Here is a 12,570-nt window from a genome sequence, read left to right as displayed (position 1 = left end):
GAAAAAGGGGACCCTTATGGTAGAGAGAGGCACACTTTTTCTATAAAGGGTCAGATAGTAAATACTTCAGGCTTTGTGGTCATAAATGGTTTCTGTTGCACCTCCTTAACTCTGTCATTGTAGAGGGAAAGCAGCCAAAGACAGTAGGCAAATACTGGCTTTGTTCCAATAAAACTTTATTTGTGGACACAGCAATTTGCATTATAGATAATTTTCACATCTTGAATTGTTATTCTTTGATTCACCCTACCCCCAACCATTTAAAAATATTAAACTACTCTTAGCTTATGGATCATACAAAAACAATTGCTGATGTCATGGATTAGCCCTTAGACTCATCTTGCCTTTTGCAGAAGGTGGCATGACCAGTGTAGCCTTTTTTAGTTAAATTCCGAGGACTGAAAGACTTTTCTTTCCTTCTTCCCCACAGTCTCCTAAAACTGGCTGTGGAAGCAGTTCTTCTTGGGATGAAGAGTCTGTAGGGGCTATCTCTTCCTCTCTGTGATGTTTAGGTAGTCAAGACATGGTTGGCAAGGGGCATGTCATTTGACATTTTGAACTCTGCTTTTTGGGACTTTTATGTTACACCATGGAGAAGCAATAAAAGTGACCAACAGCTGTGGCCCCTCAAGATGTAAAAGTAACCAAGTTGCTGAAAGGCACTGAAAATTATAAGCAAAGGGAAAAATGGATAAGAAAGGCACACTGTTAATAGACAGAACCCTCTTGTCAGAAAACACACTGGCTACTGTTTTTAATGAGAATGCCATTCCTGCAGCTGAAATCAAGACGCGTTTCAAAGTCTTTAGGGTATTTTGCAGGGAGGGGGCTGGACAATGGGAGGTGGCAGGGAAAAGGTGGCATTGGAGTAAGGAGTGATGAAAACATTATGTTCATAGTCTCTTTTTATTAGTTATATCCTTTAAAGGTATATATGCAAATAGAATTCACTGGATTGATTTCATTAATTCAAGACTGTGAGTGTGAGGTAGGAAACTTTATGTCAGAAACTTTGGGACATTGCTGTACTACTATAATGATTTTCTTGCAAAGATTATAGCCTCTGTGTTTTAGTTTCCAAAGCAGTGTGCTTTTGTGGAATGACAGGAGTAGAGATCTTCACCAAGAAGCATGTTCTGAACTAAGCACTTCATATATAGGCGTTGGAATCCACAAAGCCCAGGGGAGCCCTTTGTTGGCCCACCGGAGCACAGCTGTTTCCTTTTACCCCAGCAATCAAAATGATGGCCTTGACTCTTGGATACTGTCACATAGACTCCTGTTTTGTTTTTGAGCAGAAAACATCCTGTTTCATCATGTGTGCTTAGTAGAATAATTTAAATATGTCTGATAGAAATAACATTAATACTTTCACTTATCCTGGGAATATTTGGAGGTGGGGACACATTTTTTTCATACCACTAGGATATAAATTAAGAAGTTAATGCTCTCTTTGTTCTCTAAGACATATGTGAGAACTATACACATATGGTAAATTCTAATTTTTCCATGATGCTCCCTGTTCAAATAATTCCCTTCCTTTCCTTTCTTTTTGAAAGCTTTAATACTGGCTTTAGCTCTCTGCCTTTGGGGAAGATGGGAGAGTATTTTTATATGCTAGCTGAATTTTGGAATGAGGAAGTATTACTCATTCTTTAGAGAGATCTGTAGCAAGTCCCTGGTTTGATCAGATAACCTAGAGCAGTGGCTTTCAAATTTTTTTTGACCTTGATTTTCAGTAAGATGCATATTTTACTTGATGACCTGGTACAATAAACACACGTGTACACATACAACCATGAGGGGACGCAAAATAGTAGTTCACCTTAACCTTAAGTTTCTTCTTCAATCTGCCATTCAGCTTTGGCTGATTGACCAAATGGTGGAATGCCTACTTCATTGTCATTCCTGGCACAACAAGCACAGACTTGTGCCTGAACAAGGATTGTGGATTACGCAGGAAACACTCCTGTGTAACCAGTGTAGTGGCACCAGTAATACAGAGTAGGCATGACACTGGGGTGTATTGTTATCTTAATATTCTCTTATGTCTAGATTCACTTATGTCCCCTTTTTGTTCTTTAATGTGGAAATTCTTCTCAGTCAACTGAAAGTATAAATGTTTATTTCTTATTGGAGAATTTAAGGCATTGCAATAATCAACAGTGATTGTGAGGCTGTGAATTTTATGTGCCCCACCCCCAAATTATTATATAGATAATAGGTATAGATTGAGAATTAATGTTGAGGGAGCATGACTGCTACTCATTTTGGCATTGTCTCCTTTGTGGGATTGTCTTCAGTGAAATTGCATCATCACCGTTAAGCCAACCTTCAAGCCCAGGAGCTGAGGCTAAGTCTCGACTTGAGTCAGTTCCTATTAGGAAGGAAGGAAAGTACTTGGTGGCAAAATCACCATAGGCAATATTATCTGGCAGAGCTAGCACCAAAATGCCTTGCTTTTACGCAGGTCTTGTTCTAGAGAGCACATTTATTTAGTTTTGCAAAAGTCTCATCAGGTTGCAGTTGATGGCACCAAGGGACATGAATCTACCAGAATTTTTATTAATAAAACTGTAATCATAATTAATTTTTTAAATAAAGTTTCAGATTTATTCTTGTTTCCCAGTCATTTTTTCTATAAAGGCAACATTTGGCTTTGGTAAACCTTGATTTTAATATTTGGCTGTTTGGCGTCATGCCAAAATATGTTTGGTAAATTTCTAAAATAAACATCTGTCTTCCTATCCATCTGTCTAGTCCCAATGAAACAAAAATTTCACAAACCATAACTGTTTCTGTTATGTACAGAGGACTCTGGCCTTTTCTGTTCTGTTTAATATTTTTAAAAGACACTAAGTTTCACAGTCTATGAATAAGTTATAATCTTCAGTTTCAAAATGTTGAGACTCACTGTACTGTGGGAGTAGTGGCGTGGTTCGGGAGGGGCCATTTTTGTATGCCATATTTCAGTCCCACTAAAGATGCCAGGAGGGTTTTCTAGTGATGTTCCTTTCCCAGAAACGCAATTTAAGATCTCAAAGGCCTATTAAGATTTCTAAAAACTGAATGAATGTTACTACCAAATAATTGTCCATAGTGGTTGTGTCAGTTTACATGCCCACTGGTTGTGTCTGAGAATTCCAGTTGTTTTGTTATCCCTCTTAACACTTGTCAGTATTTTTAGTTGTAACTACCTAGTGGGTGTGTAGTAGTAATTGTAGCCATTTTAAATGGAGTCCTTCTAAAATGCCACATGCCTCGAAACATTTTTAAGCAGAGTGTAAATGAAAGAGTCATTCTGTTAACAGATCACAAAGTGCTGATACTTTAAGTAGTCGTTCCTCTTGCTGTTCACCATCTGTCTATCCATTACAGCGAGCAGTCCCTTTTTAATGCTGTCTTAGGGGCTCACTCTAGAGACTTCTCCACTCCTTCATCAACAGAGAATAAAGTAGGTTATGTTCACATCTGTAAGCCCCACGTCCTTCTAAGTGCTCTTTCAGGGCCTTGGATGTGCGCCAGGACATATTCTGTTTGCAAACCACAGAAACAGAAAGTTCTCTTACCCTTTGCCTATGCAAGACCCCATCCTGAAGATCCCCTTCCCTCTCTCTGCCTCAACCGCAATGAACAAGGATTAGTTTATTTAAGTCTGGGGTCAGCGTAAATGGAGAGAGAAATACTGTTTTGTGGATGACCACTGGACTCAGCCTTTCTGTATGGGGGCTGAGTGGGATTACAGAGAAAATGGAATGGTGTGCCTGGCAAGGTGAGGAGCCAGCAAAATGAAAAGCTCCCAGGGGCCAGCTGCTGCTGGTGTAATGGTAATCTGCTTATCCCTACTGAAATCCTTAATACCATTCACATGCTAGTTCACACAAAAGTCCCATCAAGCATCAGACACAAGATTGGGCCTCTTTCCAGTCTTACATTCAGGGTGAATTCCAAGGTGATTTCAGGGCCTCTCAGCTCCACTTTCTCTCTCTGTTATGTGTAACCAGACTTCCATGAGAAAAAAGATCAAGATAGAAGGTGCCCACAGAAGGCACCTAATGTAGCCTCCCTTCATGTACAATGACATAATTGTTTTACTTTTGTAAATCTGCCTTCAAGTAAATTTGGAACTGATCAGTGCGTGCTCTTGATGATTTATCAAGATGTTTAGTTTTTGTTTTAGATGTCTGCAAGGACAATACTATAGAAACACAGAGTACCATGTTTTCTTTGCTTCTGTGCTCTGTGTAAACCTGTACACCTGTGGAACATTGCTCATTGTTGAATTAAATATGATATAAAAGTGACCAGTGAATTAAGTAGTAGTAGTATTCTCTTGAGAAATTCTCCAGGTTGGTAAACTGTGATGATGAAAGTCTTGTGTTTTTGTTTTTTATGCAGTTCTTTCATATCCGCTGGCTGTTTCTTGTGCTTTCTTTCATTTCTGCTTGACTCAGGTTTGAGAATGGAGTAAATTAAGGCTCAGAACTTCTGTAATAATATAGATTAAAAGGAGCGCAACACAAATCGATAAATAGGATCGTATATGTGAAAGTATTTTCTACAGTGTTACACAGAGAATGTTCTCCTGTATAATTGCCTGAAGTTCAATGTTTAATATGTCAGAATGCAAATAAACCTCCCACTTCCTTTTAGTTGTGAACATTTTAAATAAGATGATCACAAAAGACACAATTACAAAAATTAGTGGCTCAGTCACACTCCACATTTTTTTCTTTCAGTTTCTTTAATTTGTCCTGAATTCTGCCTAAGCTCACTCTGCTGACATTGGATCTTGTTTTCCAAAGTTAACCATAGCACATGTCATTGCCATTTCCTCAAAGGAGCAAGAAAGTTCTGTCATTATTGATTTTGGTCCTGAGAAGACTGCTTCCTTGTATAACTTCTCTTTGGCACATTTGAAATAATCAAGATAACTAATCTCCCCTCTCAGAGAGACAGTCAGGTCAGCAGAAAATATTTCTTCTGGCAGCTTGTCCTTCCTTTTGATGTTTGCTTTCTCAGGCCTGTAGATGTGGGTAAATAAACTCCAAACAAAAAAAATTTTCACTTTTGCTTCCGTCTATTTACCTCCCCCTAGTAGATCCGGAAAGAGGTGGCACTAGAATTCATATAACAAAAATGTTTCTTGCAGACACACTAAGAGGGGATGTGAGCTGCTCTTCTTAGATTAGGGCGTTTAGAAGAAAGAATGACCTCCCCTCCCCCTCCCATGAAGGTATTGTTTTAGTTGATTTTTAAAGCAATACCTGCTAATGTAATGAATATAAACATTAATGTAAAAGAGAATGTGAATTTGTGCTGTCATTCAAAGTGTGTGTGAGTGTGTGTGTTTGTGTTGTCAACATAAAGGATGGTTTTTGGCATACTCTTCTGTAATGTACATTTTTTTCATTGAATATTTTGCACACACTCTTTGCTATGTTTGTGTGTGGATCCGTCTGCAACATACTTTTTTAATGACTCTGTCATGTGGATAGAATGAGAGTTGATTTATGTAGTCCCCTCTTAATGGATATTACATCATTTCTCATTTTCTGATGTTCTAGACACCAGCCATGTGTGGCAATTCAACTTACTTAAAATTAAAGAAAAAATTTCAGTTTCTCCATCCCACCAGCCACATTTTAAGTGCTCAGGAGCTATATGTGACTAGCACAGATATAGAACTTTCCCATTATTGCGTGAAATTATACCGGACAGTCCTGTTCAAAACTACTGGTTTTTAGACTTTTTTTTTTAAGTGCATGTTTGCATTCCTTTATTCATTCATTCTTCATTCACTCAATAAATAACTGAGTGCCTTCTGTGTGCCAGGCACTGTGCTACTTACTTGGATATCTCATTCATAAAACAAAAACACTTGTCCCAAGAACACCTAATATTCTATCAGCAAAAGTTTTTGAGTACTCCTAATAAATGTATATGTATTTATAAATTGTGTATGTATTCTGTTATATTATAAAATGTGTTAAAACAGGAATGAAAAAGAGTAAAATAAAGATGTCAATAATTTACAAAGTAGTCTTCTGTATCCCACCCTGGGGCCACTGTTCTGAATGCTGGTCATGTACAAGGTTACTAAGTGGTCATCTCCAGAGGTCGTCCAGTGCTAAAAATGAACTGTGATCACATTTTAAATAGGTAGCCTGTTTTGATATTCCTTCTACATCTATCTCACAAAAAAAGGACCTTTTTTTTTTTGATCTGTAGGCTTTTTCCTCCCTTTGAGTTTGTTCTTCTACTTACGTATTTATTTAGCAAGCATACTGTGTGCCAGGTAGATGCTGGGAAATGGAAGAAATCTGGATTTCTGCCCCTAAATGAGTCAGGCCAGCAGATCAATTATTCTAATACAGGGTGTTACAGAAAAGCAGCACAGGGGCATAGAAGGACAGAGAGTGTTTGGCAGAATAGAGAAGAGCTCTCATGAGCATAACCTCCTCTTTGCTTGGTTATTACACCCTGTGTAGGGACTTAGTGGAATCACAGATTTCTCTAACAGGTACTCTCTTCTCTGTGGTATTTTCTTTTCTTTTGGAAAATATGACAACCTAAACCACTGACTTAAGAATATTAAACCACTGTTGACTGTCACTTACGTATTTATGTGAAACACCAGTCTTTTATTTTTAAACTTACATCTTAGAGTTGGAAGGGCTCTAGATAGAACAGACATTAAGTCCACATAATTAATGTAGCTCCTATTGTTTGAGAGGGGGAAGAAAATCAACCCCCAGAGGAGTGTGTTTATTCATGCTTCCATTTAACAAGTAAAAAAAATAACCTCCTGTGTGGAAAAAGGCACTTAATTCCAAAATAAATTTCTCACATGGGCTTTTAATTCGGAATTCTGAAGACTATAGTGGAGAATACTATTTAGAGCAAATTTAAAATGAAAGAATTGGTCATGTGTTGTTTTTTTCCTCTCTTTTAGGGCAAGTTAAAGTGTTCAGAGCTCTTTATACGTTTGAACCCAGAACTGTAAGTATTCAGTTTTTAACTTTAAAATTGGCATGAAAAATGAAGGTGATTTCATTTAGATACTTCCTGTGCCTAATGGGCCTGCCTTTCCTTTGATGGCCATAAACAGTTCATAGGAATGGATGTTTGGTCATTCCCACTAAGCCCCGTGGTTGACCTGAGTGTCTTCCCGTCTTGAGGTCTCTCCCCTGTGGTGCCTGTCCCCATGTGGTGATACCACCCACTTTAAAATATAAAGCACATGACCCTTAGTCATCATTCCTCTGAATCTCATGCTAACCTTCCTTTTTCCTCCCATTGACCCTCTTCCTCAAGCTACATTATAATGGTACCTTTTGCCAACTGTCCAGAGCAACTTTATGTCCATCTTCCATTGTTACAGTTTCTGGTGTCCATCTGTACATTCACCCATCCACCTGTAGTTTAGTGAGCACTTATTATGTACCAGACACTGGTCCAGGCCATGGGATAGTATGATGGCAACAGAAAGGGCAGTCTTAGGGAGCTTGCATCCCAGTGGGCTCAGACAGACAGTAAATAGACAAATGAATGTGACTGTCAGGGCCTGATAAGTGCTCTGAAGATAAATAAAGAGTAGGGGCCACGAGGTTCATGGCGGGAAGAGGAGTATTTTCAGTAGGGTTGTCAGGGAGGGCTTTTCTATAAAGGTGACATTTGAATAGATACCTGAAGGAGGGCAGAGGGAGTTCCAGTGCTAGGAGTTTCTTTGGCAATTTCTACAAACAACGAGGGCAGCAGGGCTTAGAAAGTCATGAACAAGGGGGAGAGAGGAAGGAGATGAGGTCAGGGAGGCAGGCAAGGGAGGGCATATCATGTAGGGCCTTGGGGGTGTCGTTTGGATTTTGCCTTTCACGTTGGTTACAATGGGAGGCAGTTGGAGGGTTTGAGTCCAGGATTCATCAGATAGTTAAGTTTTAGAAGAATCGTTCTGCCGGAGGTGTAGAAAGCCATCTAAGAGAACAAAAGTAGAAGCCAGGAGACTAGATAATCAGGAGGCAGAGAAGAAGGAGACCAGGAAAGGAAACCCCTCCTTGACTTCCCCCCTCCCCACCAGAGACAAGAGCATCACTTCTGTGGGCTCAGCTTGCTGCTGGCTTGTCTGGGTTTGACCTAGACCCTGATGTCCCCAGAGTCAGGCACCTCTGAGGGCAGCTCAGAACAAGTGACACTGAGCACTGATTCACGGCCATCAGGCTGAGGCCTGCCTTCAAATGCCAAATCTGTCATTTACTCATGGTGCACATTTACTTAACCTGTGGCCACGGTTTCCTCCCTTGCAAATGGGAGTGATATTAGCCATCCTACGGTAGAACCTTGCTGTGAGCAGAGACTGGGATCAGTGTTTAAAGCCTACCACATGGTGAGTGCCACTAAAGGGCAGCTCCTAATACAGCTGGTATGAGTGGTGCTCCTGTTCAGATGAGCTCTCCCAAGACTCTGTAAACAGAATGTTTCTGAAACAAGAAAGGGGTTGGGTGGGTCGCAGTACGTCTCAGGTGTTTAGTCTCCTCTTTGTCGGTGACGGTGGGAATGGGTGGTGTGTTCATTTGCCCAGGCAGGTGTAACAAAGCACCACAGACTATGTAGCTTAGCCAACAGAGATTTATTTTCTTAGAATTTCCTCTAAAGTTTTAAATTTAAAATTTCTCTCCATGGTCTTTTCTTTGTACTAGTCTGTGCCCCTGTCTCCTCTTCTTAAAAGGACACCAGTCTCACTGGATTTGGCCCTCTCCAAGGATCTCTGTTTTAAGTTACTTACCTCTTTAAACAATCTGTCTGGAAATGCCTTCACATTCTGAGTTACTGAGGGTTAGGAACTTCAGCATACAAGTTTTGGGCAGGCAGAGGTGGGGACACAAAAAGCTAAGGAAGTATGAGGCCCAGAAGTTGTCTTTGTCCCCTGTGCACAGGGAGGACTGTCATTCCATGCCTCTGATTGTCCTCATCAGTTGTTCCCTGGGTTGCAAGAACCCTGAGATGGATAGGGGAGGGAGAGAGGAGGTGGTCATCTTTTGCCCTCCTGGGCCCAGGCAATGAATAGACCATTCTCTGCTGCCTCCCTAACTCTAGAAAGAGACCTGCATTTCCTCAGTTTGAGACCTAAGGTGAGTCCTGATGCTTTCCTCTTTCCCCCCAATATCTTGTTGGTCATCAACTTCGTCCTTTCTCACTGACCTTCTCCTCCTCCGGTTTCCATGACCTTGCAACCTTTCCTAGCTTCTGGAACACAGGGACCAGCTTTTCCATTCCATCTGCATTTTCTGCCTGACTAATTTTTCTAAAATGTAGCTTTGGTCCCATCACTTGCTTCAACCCATTATTTGACTAAGGACAGAGTCCTCTATGGTTCAGACTCCTTTCAGCCCTGCCTTCCTCTGTTTTTTTCCATTCCTGGACCTTTCCAGTCTGGACTTGATGCCCGGTGGAACCCATCTCCAGTCCGTCTGGACTCATTGCATTGCCCCACTCCAGGCCCTGACTCATTACATACTTCCTCTCCCATAAAGGTTCTCTGACCACACTCGCTAGGAGTGGGGTGCCCTCCCCCCTCAAAATTCTACACTTGGCTTTTCAGTCCTCAGCAGGACAGTGTCTGGGGGGCAGAAGAACACAGGGATTCAGAGCTGTCCTTAGGTTTCAGGACCCACTCTGCCTCTTGAGCGGCTGTGGACCTGGTAACTTTGGAAATCACCTAACTTCTGTGCCCCAGGGTGCTCATCTGTAAAGTGAGAACACAAATGATCTCATAGAGTTTTAATGAGAATTAAATGAGGCAAATTGTGTGAAGCTGCTATTATTATTAGAAGGAGAAATGGTTGCTGTATTCATAGTTGTTTAATAAATATTTTTGATTGGTTGGTATATTGATAACTTTAATTCATCTCCAGTTCTGCTCCAGGATGGAGTTTCTCTACTGCTTTTTAAAAACCTTAGTAATTATTGAATGCACAGGAGAAAACAGATATTTAATTAATTAGGTCTTTTGAATAGTCCATATTTAAAATGTTATTTTTTAATATCTCGGGTCCCGAGGGTCCTAAGCTGCAGAACAGCACTGGTAATTCATCCTGTGTGTGCTGGGTGGTCAGTGGTGACTACCCCTTGCCCCCCACTCCATCTCTTTCTACCTCCCTTCAATCCAGATGTTAAAGGGGAAGCATCTGGCTGGGCAGGTAGCCTCTATTTCCCATGGGCCTTCCTGACTGGGTAAGTGCTTGGGTGGTGCTAGTTATTCAATATTTGAATACCATGCTGGAACTTACATTCTTTTTCTAACTGAGAATTTCCATTGGACAGTGCTGGAGGCTCAGATCAGTTTTTCTCCCCTGTGACCAGTCACCATCTTCTCTAGTAGGAGAGATGTACCCCTGTACGTCCCCCACTGAGCTGGCCTCCGTAAACACCGGGGCCAGGCAAGATGGAAGGCTGAGCTGGACTCCACAGGACCGCTGCTAACATGTGCAGCACTCCAGGGAGGTCTGCATCCAGTTTTTAGCAACTGTACCGCCAGGGACAGCAGTGTCCTACTCCAGTTTTGCTGATCCACTGGGGCAGCTTGAGGCCCCCAGTTCCTCATGCCAACCCATTTCTCCTCTTTCTTTCTTGAAGACAAGGTAGTCCTGGCACCACCCAGCCCTTTGGTTCTTATTGTTGCCCAACCCCCAATCCAATAAGGTGTCACACAGAGACCTGCTGGACTGGAGAGACCAGTGTGAAGAGGAGCTGATGGAGAGAGGACAGCACTTCCTGTGTGCTGGAGGCAGCCTGATTTCTAAGGGGAGACCAGTGGGACCCTGCTCAGAAAACAAACATGTGTTTGCTGGGCTTCACTGGGTTTGTATCACTAGATGTAGAGGAAGGAGCTCTAGAATGGGATTCCAAAAGCTGAAGTAGAAGCCCAGCCCTGTGTGATCTCTGGCAAGTTCTTCAACATCTCAGAGCCTGGTTATGAAATGGAGATTATATCCACGCCCCAGCCCTGCCCTAAGGGTTGCTGTGAGGATCCAGTTAGGTTAAGTATAAGTGTAAAGTGTGCTATTGGTTTTGTTGTGCTGCATCATTGGTGGTGAGGTGGGAGGGATGACGTATTTCCACGGCCACTGCCTTGAACCTGGAAACGACTCTATAATGACCAGTAATGGCAACACATGACCTTCTGCATAAGAGAAAGCATAGGTGGTGGTGAGAGTAGTGAGCCCAGAATCTGACTGCTGTGGTTCAAGTCCAGGTTCTTCCATGTGGCTGCTTTGTGGCCATGGACGAGTTTCTCATCTATAGTGTGGCAATAAGAATAGGATGTACAGTATTGCTGGTGAGGATTAAATTAGTTACTATTTGTAAGTGTCCAGACAAATGCCTGCCACGTAACAATACTGTGCAGTGTTAAATAAAAACATCTGTGGAGAATTTGATTTGTTTTTGTTTTTGTCTTCATATTAACTCTTGGGGCTCCAGATTGACAAATCTGAAAAATTTCAAAAGTATGTCACAGCCTTTGTAAAACATTTCATAAGATATATATTTGCATAAGCTAACAAAATTAATGCCCTGGGAATTACATGCTAGCAAGAATGTATGGACCAGGAATGAAAAAATACATTACCAAGTTTGTACTCACTGCTGTTACAGCCCAGGGGCCCACAGTTTACATGTTCAGATATCCTGTGGTTCTTCAAGGAGAGAGGAAAGGGGGAATGTGGTTGAAAATGCAAGAACAAATTAGACACAGAGAAGTGCTTACTCGATTGGGTCACTGTTTCCCATTTCTGTTCCATGAATAGGATGCCAGGAACTTAAAAGTAGATATTCATCAAACAGTTCACATTAAGTGCCCACAGTGTGGTTTCTTAATGGGAAGCGTGAATATTGTAGGTAAAATCCATCTACCTTTTAAAACTCAGGAGATTAGCTTGTTGCCTTTCCTGCCACCAACAGCTTGAAGAATTTGGTGGACCTCGTCCTTGGCGAGGTTAGGAAAAACTGCCCTGGTTTCTGTGGGAGAAGGTATTTTACTGGTAGTGGTATTGTGTGTCTTGGAGGTTGATTAAAAAGAGAATACACTGTCCACTCTCCTATCTCAAGATGAAAAAATAGCGAGACCTTCTATTTTACCTGAGTCATACTGACTGCCGATTGCCTCAGATGACAAACAAGTCTGATGGCATAGGTGGCTGGTGGCAGATGCCACTATTGAACAGCAGCCCTTCATTTAAAAACCAAAATAGCACTGAGAAGTAACAAAATGACTTAGTGACATTTTGCAAGTGATGCACTTTGCCAAACCACAGAGGACAAGAATTACCTAAAGGACACTCAGAGGTTTAACTGTTCTTGGCTTTATTACTTTTTTTTTGAAGGTTGGGATAAAATTCACGTAACATAAAATTAACCATTTTAAAGTGAGCAATTCAGTGATATTTAGTATAGTCACACAGTGTTGTATAACCACTATCTTTATTTAGTTCCAAAATATTTGCCTCATCCCAACTGAATACCCTGTGCCCATTAAACACTTATTTTGGGGCTTTATTCTTTTTTAATGAGAAA

The 12,570-nt window shown here is 41.2% G+C and overlaps 1 protein-coding gene across 1 annotated transcript in view; it reads left to right on the top strand.

The window, feature by feature from the left end:
* Nucleotides 1–12,570, top strand: part of OSTF1 (osteoclast stimulating factor 1) — a 49,073-nt gene that overhangs the window by 17,680 nt on the left and 18,823 nt on the right. The window contains exon 2 of the mRNA XM_036893425.2: nucleotides 6,956–7,002. Within this exon, the coding sequence (XP_036749320.1) occupies nucleotides 6,956–7,002 (47 nt within the window). The remainder of the gene's footprint in view (nucleotides 1–6,955; nucleotides 7,003–12,570) is intronic.

The sequence above is a fragment of the Manis pentadactyla genome, chromosome 3 (genome assembly GCF_030020395.1).
Source record: "Manis pentadactyla isolate mManPen7 chromosome 3, mManPen7.hap1, whole genome shotgun sequence".
Classification (NCBI taxonomy): Eukaryota; Metazoa; Chordata; class Mammalia; order Pholidota; family Manidae; genus Manis; species Manis pentadactyla.
Note: the sequence above shows the minus strand (reverse complement) of the source record. Positions and strands in the feature narration are given on the sequence as shown.